The following is a 17,846-nucleotide window of genomic DNA, read 5'->3' on the forward strand; positions in this document are numbered from 1 at the left end:
TACATCTCTCTTACATACATACATACATGACTTTTTTCCTTTTTACATTTAACCGTATAAACACAGATTCTACCACTGATACAATTAATACATCCCTTTAACAGAAATATCTTCATCTGCCATATGTGCATCCAGTGACGAAGCACCGGCATTAGGAATAATTTCACTATGGGGATGCACTTCTTGTGAGATTTTTCCATGAGCTAGATCACCATTCATATGCAAATGGTTGTGACATTTCTCTTCTTTCCACATTCTACATTGCATACTGCATCTGAGATGTAAGCATCACTCCTCTGGTTATGAGGGTCATGACAGTCGGCAACACAAACGGAAATGCGTGTTTTCCAATTGGATCTTGTTTCCACTGCTCTTTTATGTAATCCTAACTTATTTTCCATTTCATGCACATGCTACCCATCTGTCCTGTTTGCTACTGTTGCCAAGGTTAGGCTAATAAAGGCAAAGTGACCCGAGGACCAATCACAGTGTCATCCTCAACTATACCTTTAGAATTCCTATACATATATCCCTCTTTGGTCAATTTTAAGGTAGAGTTTAACCTATACTTCCTCCTTTATATTTCAGATCAAACAAATTTGATTTTATCACAACCTCACATCTAAAGTTAAATTAACTGCTTTAATATGTTTGCATGTACTCTTATGAACTTATTATTCATTAACTGTAGTACGACATTTGATCCTTGATCCAAGAGTCCTGACAACATGAAAAGCTCCTCTTCATGAGCTTGGTAACTTCTTTGACTGCCTTCTTCTAACTTTCATTATGTAATAATACCTAGTCTCCTGCTTTGAATTCCTTGGGGTTTGAGTGTGATCATAATACTCCCTATTCTTCTACGTACATTCCTTATTAAAACTCTTTGCATCTGATGCTTCTGGAGCATCCTTTCCATTATTTCTTTTATGTAATTCTCATAGTTGTATTGTACTTTGGCTGGATACTGCAGTTGGTTCCCATGAATACTGCACATTCTCCTGAAAATGGCAAAAACGTAGATGATGAATGCAGTGTGGTATTACATAAAAAAGTGGAAAATGCAACCATCCATCCCAGTTTTCTTGCTTCGTTTTCATATAATGGCATGGGCATTGTTTGACCTCTGCTTAAGACAGTATTACTACTCAGGGCACATATTGGTTGAAAGCACTGATGATGGCTATTAATCAGTTGAAATCAATTTGCAAAAGTGAATAAATAAAACATGGTTTTGTGACTGGTTGCTGCATATTTGGTAATTTCATGGTTTACGGTCGCTGCACGACTTGGGAACCACTTGGAGCCCACCATTCATAAGTCAAAAAGCTATCTGATTCATATCTGATAAAAAGAAAACATCATTAACAGCGAAATGTCATTTATAAATATCTGAGATGGTTATGCAGCACATCCTTGAGGGAGAGGGAAAATTAAGATTTCTTTGATTTAGAAAAATCACTGAAAGTAAATCCTGCATGGTTTATCTGAAAGGGCATGGATAAATTCCTTCCCCTCTCTGAGCTTGTGTCCCATCTCACATGAACTCCTAATTGATCACTGATGGTATGTTAAACCCTAAAAGCCTCCTCTTCCTTTGACCCCCCCCCCCCCCAAACATTTGTGAAGACTTTCAACCCTCTCCCTCTGTCTTTGGAAGCTAAAAGCATGGGGAGAGTCTTCCTTGTCTCAATAATCTTAATTTATCCAGACACAATATTCCATTGCAATATGGAGATCATTTCAGTGGTAATGCTTTCTTTTGCCTTTTGGTTTATCCTGAGCTAAGAAGTGAATAGCAATTGGGAGTTATGATGAAAGTATTGTTGGTTTCCTTACAGAAACATCAAACTCCATATGTTCTGTTGACAGAGTATAATCTTAAATATCAGAGCCAAGTCAACATAGTCTGAAGGTTTTAGCCCAGTTTTCCTGGTCCTGGGATGTTTCTACATAGGTAGTTAAGCTGCTTGAGATCTAACTGTTTGTTTTCCTTACCTGACTGTGCAGAAAACATGGCAGTCTATCACTTATTGCTCCACTATGCATCTGCTAATGACCACAATTGACTTTACTGCAAATGTTATGTTGCAGGAGCACTGGCACATACAGGTGTTTGTTCTAGCTTCCTAAGAATAGGTCTGTGTTAAGGTTACTTTAGTATCCACGATCTTTTTAGTCACACTGGTGGATTACATTGCATGTACTGATAGTTTAATAATCTGTTAGGCTTTTTTCACACCAGCATAAGAATTCAGTATTTAACCATGTTACCTAGACTTTCTTTCCTCTGGTGGATGTTGAGTATTTGCGATTCCAGACTACAAAACTCCCACTGCAGTTTACATGTATAACAGAGATGAAGGAAACAGTGTTTCAAATTCATATGTGGCTTTGCCATGAGTTACAGACATTTGAAATTTATGGTAATTTGTCTCTAATATTGGCATTTAAAATACCTCATTGGGTAGGGTGCAGAGGATCACACTTCAAACTGAGTTAAACCAATGTTAACATATTCTGTTATTATAGGTGTGTGAAGGTGAGTATAAATGGGGCTGTTCATTCATCATTACCATTTACCATTACACTGAACTTCTTAGGATACTAACACCTCCTCCTTCCTATTAATTTTCTTAAGTCTTGGTTATCTACACCCATTAGGTCTGCATCAAAACAACCTCACAGAAATTCAGGATATTGTGGAATTATGTGCGTTCTGTATTCGACAAGATATGCTGCCATTTGTAACTGTGTTGATTGCGGGCATGTAGATTTTTCTATAAGAATTCTTCTGTTTCTAAGTCATTTTAGTATGAAGGTTGTTCAATAAACAATGTCCCAAACATTTATTCTTAAAAGTTAGAATTTGGTGACAATACCCATCACATTCTGTGGCATTACACCAGCATTGTTGGAACATGTATTGCCTGTTAGTTAAAGCTATTATCCTGCGCAGGAAGTTATGTTTTCACTGTATTCGTTAAGCACTTATGATGTGTAAAGTGTGTCCCACACAGAGAATCTGTAAGTGACCCAAACAGATGGAAGTTCGAGGTCTGTGCTATAGGGACGATGAGGCAATGATGTCCAACACAATTTCGCGATGTGCTCCCAGGTTCTGAGATTTATGTGCAGGCTCGCATTGCCATGCTGGTGTAATATTTTTTTGCATTCTTGTTGTCAGACCAAACACATTGGAAATGGTTCTGAGTTTGTTCCGAGTCTTTACATATACCATTGAAATTTCACTACACATCCATGAGGATGACTCCATCACTATCCCAACAAAACTGTCACCATGAGCTTGCCAACAGAGGGAGCTGCCTTAAATTTCTTCTTTTTTTGTGATTATGAGTGGCGTCATTCTAGTGACTGCAGTTGTCTCCCCCCCCCCCTCCCCCCAGCTCAAATAGACGCACCCAAGATTCGTCACCTGTAATTATCTATCACAGAGAAAGGCCACACTACTGGCCTCACACTGTTCCAACTGTTCAGATGAAATGGATTTTCTTTGACTCTCGAGGTCTGCTGTTAGTACTAGTGAAACTCATCTTCAGCATATACTTGAATACCAAAGAGTCTCTCAATCACTGCACACACATTTCCAATGCTCATCGATTGCTGTACAGCCAACTGTCGAGTGTGATTCTCCATGTCAGGACCAGTGGCTGTGACAGGACGTCCAGAACATAGCCGATCACTGAGGTCAGTTTCTGCACTTCTGATGTTATAACTCTCTTTACCTGTTGCTCAAAAGTACTCCCTACCACTAGCATCATTACCACACAGTGCACACAAAAGTCTATGGATATTCACCTGAATTTCTTTTTCTGCAACCATGAATTCAACTGCAGAATGTTGCTAGTAATGAGCGGCTTGCATAGGTGCCATTTAGACTGTTGACTATAGCTCTGTCAAAAATTTTGCACACTTGCAGAAGAAACAGTAAAACTGAAGCACTTGAAAGGACGTTTCCCTACTTATATTAATGGCTGTAAAAAAATTTGAAGCACATTATTCACTGAATGACCTCCATACCGTTTCTGTGTCATAGCCTGACACAAACTAGGAATGTCATTGTGGCAAACACCATGGTAGGTGGAAACAAGATGGACACTTAAGCTGATTGCGATAAACACTATAAAGTCCATGACTGTGAGTAATGTGAGCTCGAAACAGTACTAGTTCCAAATCAAAGCAGATCCAGAAAAACAAGCGAACAACTGTATTCATGAATTAATGTAACAAAAGTTTCAAAGAAGTGATACAGCTGCCAATCCACACACCAGTTTATTTGCTGTAGTAGACGAATAACGATCCCCAAGGGATGTGTTTGCCATGCCCTCCTGTATCACAGTAGCTAAAAGCAGAACCATTTGCCACACAAATAATAGTGACGCCACTCTCGAAGTTTGTCTCACCATCACTGGTGTGGCACGATTTTAGAGGTTCCTGCTACACAGCAAGAATTTTAAATATAAAAAGGATCCTTTGCAATGTTAAAATAAAAGAAAAAAATTCTGGAACACTGTACAGGCTCAGTTTCAATTAACTAATTTTGTTACCACTGTCATTCTTGAAATGTTAGTTTATGAGATAAGAACCATTGGAAGATAACATGCAGCTAAGGGCGGCAGCAGAAATTTTGTTACCACTGTCATTCTTGGAATGTTAGTTTGTGAGATAAGAACCATTGTAATATAATATGCAGCTAAGGGCGGCAGCAGAAATACTGGTGGACTAAGCAAGTCCCATATACTTCAGCAAGCCATTAAAACTGAGATGTGACAGAAGCCTAGAGATTCCCTCTAATGATTGGTTTGCCTTAACATGTGTGCCAATTCTCTGTAATATACAATGAAGCATGCACAATGCTTAAAGTTAAAGAAAGCTGATAGGGTTCACTCAGCAGAACATTGGGTCCATTCTCCTGATGCAATAAATTGCTTCATTGGCCTGTCTCAATGTTATGATCATGTAAAGCTTGCACTCTCTCTGTCTTTCTCTCTCACCCCCACCCACCACCAGTTTCCAAAAAGGGTGCTCTGATGAAATTTTTAACTTGAGCTAAAATCTTTAAATTCTTTTTTTCTACCTATCTGTTGTATTCATCTGCATGTTGAGTGCTTCCTCTTACTCATACTACTGCTAAAATTCCACTCAATATTTTCTATTACTGTAATAAAGGATGAAATCAGTGTAATGGTAGTTCTCTTACACTTATCCATTGTTTATAATGGTATACAAGCACATTTTTAATCACAAAGCTTGAAATGTTAAACTATGACTTCAAATAACTGAAGTAGTAACACGTAAAGTTGCTACTACAATGAGAAGATTGGAGGAAATACTTACTGTAAGCCATTTTATATCTTCATCCTCAAAAGGCCACTTAATCTCTAGGTTCGTAACCTCATCTTGTAGCACCCTAAGCTGTTCAGAAGGGTCCAACTTTCGCTTTTTACATCGATCATTAAATGATCCTTCTTCATTTTTTGGTCCAACATTCAGTGCTACTGTTTCCATCTGTGATAAAATGGAAAAGGAGTATTACATTACATTTATCCAGAATTTCTTTACTTTCAAATATTTATAAATTGAGATAACATTATTACTTGCAACGTAGTTACCTGCATTCTTTGACCTGGTCCCCAACATACACTTTTTCCCAAGCAAATAAAATCATTTGAAATGAAATATGTCTCTTACCTGTTACACATACAAAGTAATTAGTATTTGTCTCTTGCGAAAAGCCTCCTTGCTTTTCTACACTGACTGACATGAATTACAATTATGTACATTTGTCAAATATTTTACAACATTATCTTTTGTTACAGTGAACAAAATAAGACTTCATCCACTGCAAGTTGCCCTGTATTATCCTCTGGGTTATAACTAAACATTTCTCGCAAATTATAAATGTAAACTAAAACAGCTTTTAAGTTTTCAGGAAGAATGATATACACTGAATGAATCTGTCACTCTAGAGCTAAATGGACAGTGTATTCAAGCTTCCTGGCATTGTATAATGTTGTACTATGCTGGGACTCAAACTTCGACCCTCGTCTTTCACAAGTAATGTAGGTTTGTGTATCACTCTGGCAAGCAGTTTTAATGAATCAGAAGTTTCAGTGGTACAGACAGCCCAACAAAAAGCACTAGAGCTCAATCTCTACCAGGATAATGAGTATGCCTAGGTCACAATGCAGGCATGTAATCTGATAGGGAAGTTATATAAGAGACGCAGGTGATGCATGCAAAACAGTCGTTCACTTTCATCTGCAGAGAGGATGGAGATTCAGATGCCCACAATGTATAAAATAATGTAGGTGTCTGAGCTTACCAGTTTTGTGAAGAAAAGTGTATAAAAACATACTGAGTGTGACAGAGTTCAATAACAATGCCTAGAAAGGAAGAAGTGTTCTGGAGCATACTGAAAGAAAAGAGAACTTCAGCAGATAACATGTGCCTACATCCACATCAATATGACATCACTATCATACTATAATGTAACACACTTACTATTATTATTTCTTTCTTTTTTCTCCCTTGTTCTTTTCTTCATGTATCTTCAAGAATTCGACTTTGAAATAGTACGTAAAAGGAAATCAAAACATAATAGCTGATGCTCTTTCCCAACTACTGCAGGGTTTAGAGGAATTCAATGGTCTTTTAGAGCAGGAAGGTGAAATAATAGCTATGTTGATGGAGGAAAAAACACTCCGACCATACTACGTCCACAGGTGTAAACATATGGATCAATTACAGCAGGAAAACACACGCTGGAGTAAGGTAAGAACAAAATTTACACTTAACGGCAGTAAAAAATTAAAAAGGCTTTTTACTATTCACAAAGGTGTTCTGTTCCACACAAACTCTCACGAACTAGAACAATGGTGGATGTGTTTGCCACAGGAATATGTGGATGATTTTATCTTATACACACCCAATACTTAGGGGCCATTATGGCACTGCAAAATGCACTAATAATATAGTTGAATACTGTTATTTCCCCAACCTTAGACAAAGAGTACTACAGGTGGTAAGAAAGAGTATTGTTTTCCAGAAAGCAAAACATTCTAACATCTCCAAACAGATAGAACTACATCCCATTGTGGCTAAGAAACCTCTAGAAAAGGTAACATTAGATATGGCTGAACCGCGTCCCAGAGGTAAAGGGGGAGTAAAATATTTAGTAGGTCTGTACGATATTTTCACTAAATACAAAAAACTATATGCTATACAGAAAGTTACAGTCAGTTCAATAATAAGATGAGTTAAAGAGGATTATTTTGCAAGAGAAGGGAAACAGTTTGTAGATTCCAAACGAATCAAACACATTTTAGTATCCAAATTTCATCCCGAAGCAACCCCCTTAGAAAGGGTGTTTAAGGAATTCAACAGGTTTGTGAGAACCTATATACCTTGTAAACATACTAAGTAGATTGAATATGTCACTCCTTTTCTACAAGTTGTTAACAACCTTCCCCATACATCAAATGCTGCTGTTCAATTGCAAACAGATAGATGAATGGGAAAAATCTTTACCCAAGAAACCAATAACGGAATTATCACTGGATGATAAAATACGACAAGCAGTGATCAACCTTGAAACCTGGGCTAAATACAGGAAAGGAATTTATGACAGAAAGCTGAAAGGTACAACACAGATTTACATAGGACAAAAGGTGTTACTTAGAACACATCCCAAATCCCCAAAAAACTGGAAAACTGAACCGTAAGTGGCTATTACTATACACTGGACCACACATAATGTATGCTCCCTACCTGGGAGCATACTGATTGGCATATGAAAATATGGGTAAAGACAAGGGCCTTTACCCTCACAAAGACTTGAGAACGTTTATATATTGAAGAAGAGGGTATGCAGCCATTTATACACTTCTTAAGTTGTATATATGTATAGTAATATTAAATTTAGGATGCTGGAAACTCACATTCCTGAATTTATGTTGTTAGTTGATACGGAAAATTTTTGTTCAGGTTTTTTCTTATATGACAAATGTGTAAATGATAAGGTGAGTGGATGTAACAAGGAAGAATTTTTCTTTTATGTGTCTAGAGGTGACGATACTTTGAACACAATGCTTCACCTTCCACATAGCCCAGTGGTAAATGAATAAACAAACTTGTGAAACACATGATAGCGCGCATTGCAATACACAACTCGCCGTGACGTTAGTAGTAACAGATAAATGCAGCGCATGCGCACTGGGGAGAAAGTTAATCAACAAACCACAAGCACTTGCGTACCAGACAGATGCAGCTGAAAGTATTGGAGCACCCAAAACAAACAAACCCTATGACCTACGGCCTGCACTAGCACTTCTAGAGCCTATTGCATAAACTGGGCAAAGAAAATTAATGGAGAGTCTATACTACAACTACCACTCTCTACACAACACACACAAAAAAGGTTATGCTAAGGGATTATATACACGGAAAGGGAACCTAAACTACAAAATATTTACTGAAGTTATGTTACTATTACATTGCATCTATATAGTTACAAATTTAAGTATTGAAAGTACACGCACTAATTACAATTAAGGGACCAAACAACCTTTGCTGCAGGTAAATAAGACAGTACAATATGAGTGGCAAACTGAATAAGAGGTCGCATCATGTGTATAATACACTTTACCTTTCAGATTTACAAGGTAAGTAGAGGCGCACACATGATGTTAGATGAGTTTGTAATAGCACTACTGCACACTGAAATAAATTAATACACAATGGAATATATGAAAGAGCTGTTAGTGAACACTGAGCCACTGTACACTTGTCTATGAAGATTTAGTTTTAAGTTAGTATGTAGTTTTTCTTCCAGGGAACAACGCATCGACACACCCTACAGGTGAAGAAAGATAAATACTTGTCATATGTTAGGTACCATATAAACATAAGAAAGGGCCGCACCACAAGTAAATATAGTTTGAAGTTTATGATATGTATGAATGTGATAGTGTGAAAATATGTGTAGAATAATACTGTTGCAGTACGTCGCATAACACGAGGCTGAACTAAGGTGGAGCACTACCAAATAATCAAGGAATCAAATTACAATGACATCCAGACCTTTAGCTGATTACAGGCACTGATAAATGTCAACGGGGACAGTTGAAAATGTATGCCCCAACTGGGACTCAAACCCAGGATCTCCTGTTTACATGGCAGATGCACTATCCGTCTGAGCCACCGAGGACACAGAGCTTAGTGTGACCGCAGGGACTAATCTCTGGCACGCTCCCCGTAAGACCCACATTACCATCTTACTGTCCACACTCTACATTTGTAGTGCCCCTGCCCACTACGCTCATTACTCGCAGCAGTCAATCTACTGAGTCCTGTAAGAGTTCGGGCATGAGTGCATCCACAATGAAGAAGATCATTGGCCAGTAGGCCGTATCTATATGAAGATTGTATCTGTTCTTTCGGACATGTCCAAAAGAACAGATACCATTGGTGATCTTGCAGCTCTTGAAGAAAGAAATTACAATGAAATCCAGACCTTTAGTTGGGAATGTGGGTCTTACAGGGAGTGTGCCAGAGATCAGTCCCTAAAGTCGCACTATCGTCTGTGTCCTCGGTGGCTCAGACGGATAGTGCGTCTGCCGTGTAAGCAGGAGATCCTGGGTTTGAGTCCCAGTTGGGGCACACATTTTCAACTGTCCCCGTTGATATTTATCAAAGCGTGTAAGCGGCTACAGGTATGGATTTCATTGTAATTTCATTCACTGAGAGCTGCAAGATCACAAATGGTATCTGTTCTTTCAGACGTGTCCGAAAGAACAGATACAATCTTCATATAAATAATAAAGGGGTCAAAACCTAACACAAAACTTTTTTTTGCATGTTTGTTACTTATATAAACACTCTTTTACGCTCATTGTACATGACATATAGTACTGATGATACAACTCTGTATACTCGATATATGAAATGGTTATCCTTTATACGATGAACATAACAAATAACTACTGAGGTGTACTTTAAACACTGAATAAGTATTCAATATGATTGGTATCGTCAGGTTTGTGTTGTGTTTATAAATAACAAACTATTTTGTTCTTGGGAACACAGTTAAGACCAGCAATGAGACATAACTCAGCACATAAATGCCTTTCTGTGAAATTTCCTCAACCCTGTAGTGTGTAGATCCTTACTGGAGAATGCTAGAGAGGCGGGGCCACAAGTAGTTATTTAAGCAGCATGTAGAATCTGTTGTAATGACTATTGCTTAGTTCTTTAATTCTGTGAACTTGATAAATATGCTCCAACAAGAAGTCACAGTAAAATGAAATGAAATGTATGTCAGTTTATGCCATAAAGGAAAAACGAATCTATTGTTGTATCAATGTAATGTAATGAACATAGAATCAAAAGAGAGTAAAAAGTGTATTCATATAATTGGAATTGAACAATGTACTGAAATTATAATTTAACAAAATTTACTAAACAATGTGACAATCAGACTGTAAGCAACGATAATGACACGTCAGTAAATGAATAGGATAAGTTTATTTTTGTAGTTGTACTTTTTTTGTTATGTGTATGTGGAAAGGACACTATAAAAACTTTGTGTAATGCAACGGTATGAGAGACGCTCAAAAATATATGAAACCTGCCTACAAAGTGTTAAATGTGCGTGTGAGATATGTGGGTGTGCACTAGACGAACTAAAACATGAATTTCCTGCGCTCAACAATGTCGTAAAAACAACTTTCTGTGCTCGACAACACAGTAAAAACATGAATTTTTGGTGCTCGACAACGTCATAAAAGCAGCAAGAAACTTACCTTGTCGGTGGATGTAGGATGTACAGCTGGTATCCCAACTGAATAAGTGTGTGCAAAGAGGTGAAATACTTTCCTCGGGCCACTGATATGGGAACCAGTCGTCGCCACATCGAAGATTTCACAAAACATCATGCCGCTGAACATGAGCTTCACGAATTTGTGCAGTGAAGACTATGTGGACACACAACACGAGCACTCTGACTTTGTAATAAACATGTGAAACTGAGCAAGAACGGTAATGGACGTCAAGCTGTACGCGCATGAATATTGAACGACAATAATGGTACTCTGCGCTTACGGCAAGCACTTTGTTGGGAAGGAGAACTTATGTATGTATGTGTTAAGGGAGCTGACATGCCTATAGGTACTGGTAACAATAGAGGATAACTCCAATGATGGAAAAATAAAGGCTATGCCCATATGGCCAGGGTTATCAACCCAGAAGAAGAGAAATAAACTCAGACATTGTGCACCTCTATACGACATCAGTGTAGAGTGGGGGCAATTATAATGTAACATATTATTATTATTTCTTTACTTTCTCAGACGTTAAGTCTGGTTAAAAATGGAAAGTGACGCGTACCTTGATCAAGCGTCACTTCCTTTTAACTGTATGGTATGTGTTATATTGCATTTAGGAACTTTCGGGTAATTGAACACGTATCAATAATTACATATTTCTGTAGTTGTATATATAAGTTTGGATGTAGCTGTATTGCATTGATGTACTGGTGGATATTGTGTGGTATGACTCCTATAGTTGATAGTATAATTGGTATAATGTCAACTTTATCCTGATGCCACATGTCCTTGACTTCCTCAGCCAGTTGGATGTATTTTTCAATTTTTTCTCCTGTTTTCTTTTGTATATTTGTTGTATTGGGTATGGATATTTCGATCAGTTGTGTTAATTTCTTCTTTTTATTGGTGAGTATGATGTCAGGTTTGTTATGTGCTGTTGTTTTATCTGTTATAATGGTTCTGTTCCAGTATAATTTGTATTCATCATTCTCCAGTACATTTTGTGGTGCATACTTGTATGTGGGAACATGTTGTTTTATAAGTTTATGTTGTAAAGCAAGCTGTTGATGTATTATTTTTGCTACATTGTCATGTCTTCTGGGGTATTCCGTATTTGCTAGTATTGTACATCCGCTTGTTATGTGATCTACTGTTTCTATTTGTTGTTTGCAAAGTCTGCATTTATCTGTTGTGGTATCTTTAATAATATGCTTGCTGTAATATCTGGTGTTTATTATTATTATTATTATTTCTTTTCTTTTCTCCCTCATTCTTTTCTATCTATATATAGATAACACTGACATACAAAACAAAAGAGGTAAAGAGATGCTCTTCAATTTTTTAATTGCTTTAGATTCATCTGTCTGTGTCCATAGGTGATAGCGGGCGGATGTATTACGTGCTCCGCTGAGTTAATATTGTTAAAAAGTCTGGTCATCTCAGTAAGTGATAGCGGGCGGACGTATGCGAGTTCTGCCAAGTTGATATTGTTAAAAAATATGTATTCCAATTGTACATTAAAAAGCGTTATCAAGATAGCAGAGTTTACTCATATTTTCACGGCGATGATACCCGTCTGTTCATCTCTCTGCGACGCGCCGAGAATCCTGCATCAAGAGGATCAAAGCTAACAAGAAGAATTCGCGTGAGCACAGGAGAGGCAATTCTGAACCAGTATTGTTGTACCAATCTCCATGCAAAATAGTGGTAACAAGAAAAGGATATACCTTATAACCAAATGCAGATCATTCATCATATGTTCTACCTCCATTTTTATTTTCTCCATCACATAGTGTACTTCACAAATTGTCAGTTCATTTTTCTCTGAGTTGAGTACACCCTTCGAAAAAATGTCAGTTAAGTGCAAGGAAAACTGTAGATATAATTCCACTAAAATAAGTTGTTTTTCTGAACCAGACACATCTATCAAGTTGTTTTAATGAAGCTGGGGAAATCATCTACACTAGAAAAGTATTATATAACTGCAGGAAGATTTTTCAACAATCTTTCTATGGCAGGCTTTAGGATTAACCACCTTTTAGGTACATGTCTCAGCAAAGACTTGCATTCCACACCAACAAATTGAGAGAAATCTTTCAATTAAGATACCCTTTTAGCTTAATATGAGAAATAGTTGGAAAGTCTTAATAACTAACATTGCAATATCTATTGACGTAGCATTTATACCAGATTTACAGCAATTACGGACTACATGTGCGCAGCAATTTGATGTCACTATACCACGATTTTCCTTTTTTAAGTGAACGTAAACAGTTTTTCTCCCCATAGTATACATTTGTACTGTCTGCAGTAAAACTTGAAACCTGGGACAAATTCAACTCTGTGCTTTGAAATCCTTTTCAAGATCTGCTCAGACATTGCAGATGCAGATTCACCAGAGTCCAGAGTCCCCATAGAAATCTAGAATTCTGTGCAACACGCCTGGCCTGCTAGCACATCAAAGTAACTTACACAAATAGGATAACACTTTTGACTAACTTTGTTGGAAGTGTCAAACCACAGACCAAAATACTTCTTATCCATCAACTTCTGAGTTAAATTATTGACACTATTTAGTCCCAAAACACCAGTAATTAATGCCTCACATTTTGTTTTACCACACATGATTTTATCTGCAATTGTCGAATCAGGGAATAACTGAGAAGATATTTTTACATTGCAGTCAGTGCTGGCATAACTCAGATGATGTTTAACTGTGTAAAACATGAATGTAAGCTCAGATGCTATTATCTGAAAATGAATAAAGAAGCACTAATAATAGCATCTTTTTATAATTGCCTAAACAGGTCTATTATTACCTTGAAAATTAGAAATGTTGAAATTAGCAAGCACCTACTACATTCCTTGTCTGCTTCAACAGAGTCCACTTTGTAGAGACTTTTCATCAGTGTGATTTGTACCAATGTTAAGCATCTGCGTTTGTAGTTGACACTGTTAAAATGATGCCTAACATCAGTTACACCGTCTGTAAAATTGAAAATCGTTCTCCAGCTTTTCCAACTCATAATGTACACCTTGTTTTATATACATTTCCTGGAATTGGCTGCAATTCTGGAAATTCTTTCTCCCAAACCGAATGATACACTTGCAGTCTTCTGTTCTGGTGTGTGCTGGTTTGAATATCTAATTTTCTTTTCATGGGCTTTGTCACAGTCCCAACAATTTTGAACACACTACTTCCACAAAGAAATAAGTTCTAAAATGTAAAATATAGGATGGCTTGTGATACAGTGTTGAACCTGCTCCTGAAACGAACAAAACAATGTGCCTTGTTGAATGGAGTGGAAGTACAGCTTGTTCACAAAAAGAAGAAAATTCTGAGGGGGTGCGGTGTTGGAAGAACAAGCCGCACTTCCGTCATGCAGTGCTAGTACTACACTTGCACTTACATACCGGTATCAATTTATGCCCAAGAAGGGCTCCAATCAGAATTCATAGTTTCATAGTGAATGATGGTGCTTTCTTGCTCCTAATGCCATATCGCAGACAATTTGAAACTGAAAAGAGCCAGTAATAAAATTTACATTTTTGCAATAAAAAGAACACACCACAACAATCACTTCGCAATGGCTGCAGCGCAACTTTGTGTGTTGGATCGCTGAGGTTTGCAGCGGCCAACACAACACATGAGCAGGCTGAAGTCGATCAACTTCTGCTGAGCCAGAATTAGGCAGGCCTCGTTCATCTCGTTGTGAACAGACTTCACACAATGCAGTTCTGCTTCTGACGTCATATCCGTCTCACCCTCAGTCTCAACTGCCATCACATGCATGTCTTAGCATGAGAAATGTAATCTACATCATACAATTTGGTACTGGAAGGTTAAAAAATATAAGTCATTATACCTCATGTTAAAATCAGAATATTTGGCATATGGTTAAAGGTTTGCACCATACCCAGAACAAATCAGGAAAATTCCTTGTTGTTCTGACTAAAATTGTACGTCTGACAACTCTACCTCCATGCCACCAGGAGGTCAGTTCATCGGTCCACCCAATGATAACAACAAGATTGCTCACTAAAGTATTGTCTCCTTAGGACCCCTAGAAATAGCAGTTCAGACATGAACTGTTCCCACTGCCTAGGAAATCAACAAATGGAGGATATCAGAAGGGTCTTCTAGCAACTGAGAAATATGGTCACAATTCAGCAATCATTTTACCACAATTTCTGAGTATGTCTATTAGTTTTATTACACTTCCATGTTGAAGAGACTGCCTTCACAAAGATCAGGAACACATCTTTTACACTGAAAGTAGTTCATTTATCCTGCATTCTCCCAAAAGTACACGTTTTTAAACTGTGTATTATTAATTAAAATATCCATCTTCTTATTGTTAGCTTCCACAGTTCAAGTGTACAAACAATTCTCCATGGGCAACTTTTCCCAATAAAATTAATTACAGTACCAATTTTGTGAGTTAATATATCCCTCATCCCCAGTAAACTACAAAATAATGAGGAAACCGATATCATAATTTGGGTACGCTACAAGTTCTATTATTCAATATAATCGCAAAGGAGGCATAGGTTACTCAACACTGAGATAAAAGAAGATTGTACTGACACTGCACCATAAGGAAAATATTAAACTCAAAAAAATTATGCTAGCAATTTGCAGAATTTTGTATTTCCTGTTATAACATTTTTATTAATTTCCTAGAAGAATCATTCATCACTCATTATGATTCCTTCTGATTTTTGAAATGAAAAGCAAAATGCATTTACTCATCCCATTCTGTACACAAATACTACAAAGACTGTCAGCTCGTGTGAGGTTTTTCAAATGTAAAGTTATTAGTGGACTTCATATTTGGCATAATTTTATATTGTTGTAGTCATTCTGAATGACTGAAATGCATTAACGAGTGAGACGCCATAATCTTCTCACTGTCACAAGTCAAAATGTACTGAGCTACTATGACTTCACTACCAGAACTATGTCACTTCCACCATTTTTTGCCAAGAATACTTCTGGTTAGTTGCTGTATGCAGTCTCCATAGCTGTATTTTTCTAAGTGTGTTATCCTCTAGGTTACGGTGAAAGGGATGAGTGTAGGTTAGGAAAGCATAAGCTCAAGTGGAAATGTGTCATTACTAGTGGTCATGTATTGGGGTTATTGGGCAGGTGATAAGGGCATAAAAGACAAGTTGGACATTATTTAGTTATGACAGGTTTTTCTTCATTGTATGCACATTGCAACCAGATTTGAAAGATGGGTAGAACTTCAAAATCTGAGCTAAAATGTTCACCTTTTTTATGCACCTATCAGCGGTCCATTGTCTCACCAAGTGGTTTGTTTCATCCAACACACTACACATATTCCACATAGGATTTTTCACAGCTGTTTCATGTCTTTCTTTTTTTTTTTTTTTTTTTTTTTTAATTGGCCTTCTTAATTAGTCCCTGTGAAATTGTGTTTCCTTCACATGTTTCTTCACTTTTGGCACATGAAGAAACCTCTAGTTCTGAAAACTTGTGAATTGTTGCTCATCTATGGTTGCTATCACTTTGTAAGAATAAAATTTTTCGAAATCTTTGATGCAATGTCATATTAATGTTGAAGGCGTTTCCGATATACACATAACAAACTGTTTCTTCTCCTATTTGCTCCCATCTCTACAGTGAAGATGACTTAAATAGAACAGAGATAAAACAGATAGAATAATTAGAATGAATTTTATGTTTACAAATATGTTTCAAATGAGACAACCAACAGCAAATAAACACAACTGTCTACCTAAAAATGATGAGGTAGCAGTTCTTCATTGAAGTAGCAGCTTTTTTTACAACTAACTAAACTGATGAAATTTAGCTGGTCTAAGTGTGAATATCATTTAGCAGTATAGCAACAGTTTATCGCCTTTTTTTCTTTCTTTCTTCCTTTCAGTTGTATCTTGATACAAAGACAGACCTCATCCATATTTTTATCTAATTTCCTATAACACCTCAAAGCTACTCGCACACCACCTAGGGCACTACCTGTGCAACCATGTTGACAAAAATTCAAAGAATCATTACAAAGGTTAGAATTTTACAAATATAGACCGAGCGAGGTGGCGCAGTGGTTAGACACTGGACTCGCATTCGGGAGGACGACGGTTCAATCCCGCGTCCGGCCATCCTGATTTAGGTTTTCCGTGATTTCCCTAAATCGCTCCAGGCAAATGCCGGGATGGTTCCTTTCAAAGGGCACGGCCGACTTCCTTCCCCGTCCTTCCCTAATCCGATGAGACCGATGACCTCGCTGTCTGGTCTCCTTCCCCAAACCAACCAACCAACCTTACAAATATAGATCTTACTCATGCTCCATTAACCTTCCTGACTTAAAGAATTTTGTGAGACATTTAAACAGTGCTTAATTGTGCCAGATTATCCTGACAGCAAGCTCAACCTATGCCTGAATGCTCCTCAGTCTCAGAGCTTGGGATCAACACAAATAGTATTTGCCCTTTTATTTTCTACCAATATGCAATTTTCTTATATATTATTTATTCATATCACTATACACAATCTTCAAACAATGGAAAATCCAGGGTGGAATAACAACAATATTGTGAAAAGGATAGTTGCTACACACCATAAAAGAGGAGATGCTGAGTTGCACATAGGCACAACAAAACGACTGTCAAACAAAGCTTTCAGCCAAACAGGTCTTCATCAGAACACACACACACACACACACACACACACACACACACACACACACACACACAAACAAACAAAAGAACTCACACACAACACAACAGCCTCTGACAGCCAAGGCCAACCCACGAATGGCAGCGCATGATGGGACAAGCAAATAGTTGGTGGAGGTAAGGAGAAGGCTGGATTGGGAAGGGGGAGGGATAGCAGAGTAGGTGTGGGAGACGGTATAGTGCTGATTATGGGAGCATACAGGGGCAAGGTGGGAAGACGACAGGGCAGCTAGATGCAGTCAGGGGATTAGATGGAGAGTGGGGTTGGGAGGGGGAGGGGCA

General features: G+C 37.7%; 1 protein-coding gene across 8 annotated transcripts in view; it reads right to left on the bottom strand.

Annotated features, from left to right (window-relative positions):
- LOC126262232 (cap-specific mRNA (nucleoside-2'-O-)-methyltransferase 2) overlaps positions 1-17,846 on the bottom strand; it is a 275,061-nt gene that overhangs the window by 77,935 nt on the left and 179,280 nt on the right. For all 8 annotated transcript variants that reach the window (XM_049958694.1, XM_049958697.1, XM_049958700.1 and 5 more), the window contains one exon: positions 5,359-5,529. In XM_049958694.1, the coding sequence (XP_049814651.1) occupies positions 5,359-5,529 (171 nt within the window). The remainder of the gene's footprint in view (positions 1-5,358; positions 5,530-17,846) is intronic.

The sequence above is a fragment of the Schistocerca nitens genome, chromosome 6 (assembly GCF_023898315.1).
Source record: "Schistocerca nitens isolate TAMUIC-IGC-003100 chromosome 6, iqSchNite1.1, whole genome shotgun sequence".
Classification (NCBI taxonomy): Eukaryota; Metazoa; Arthropoda; class Insecta; order Orthoptera; family Acrididae; genus Schistocerca; species Schistocerca nitens.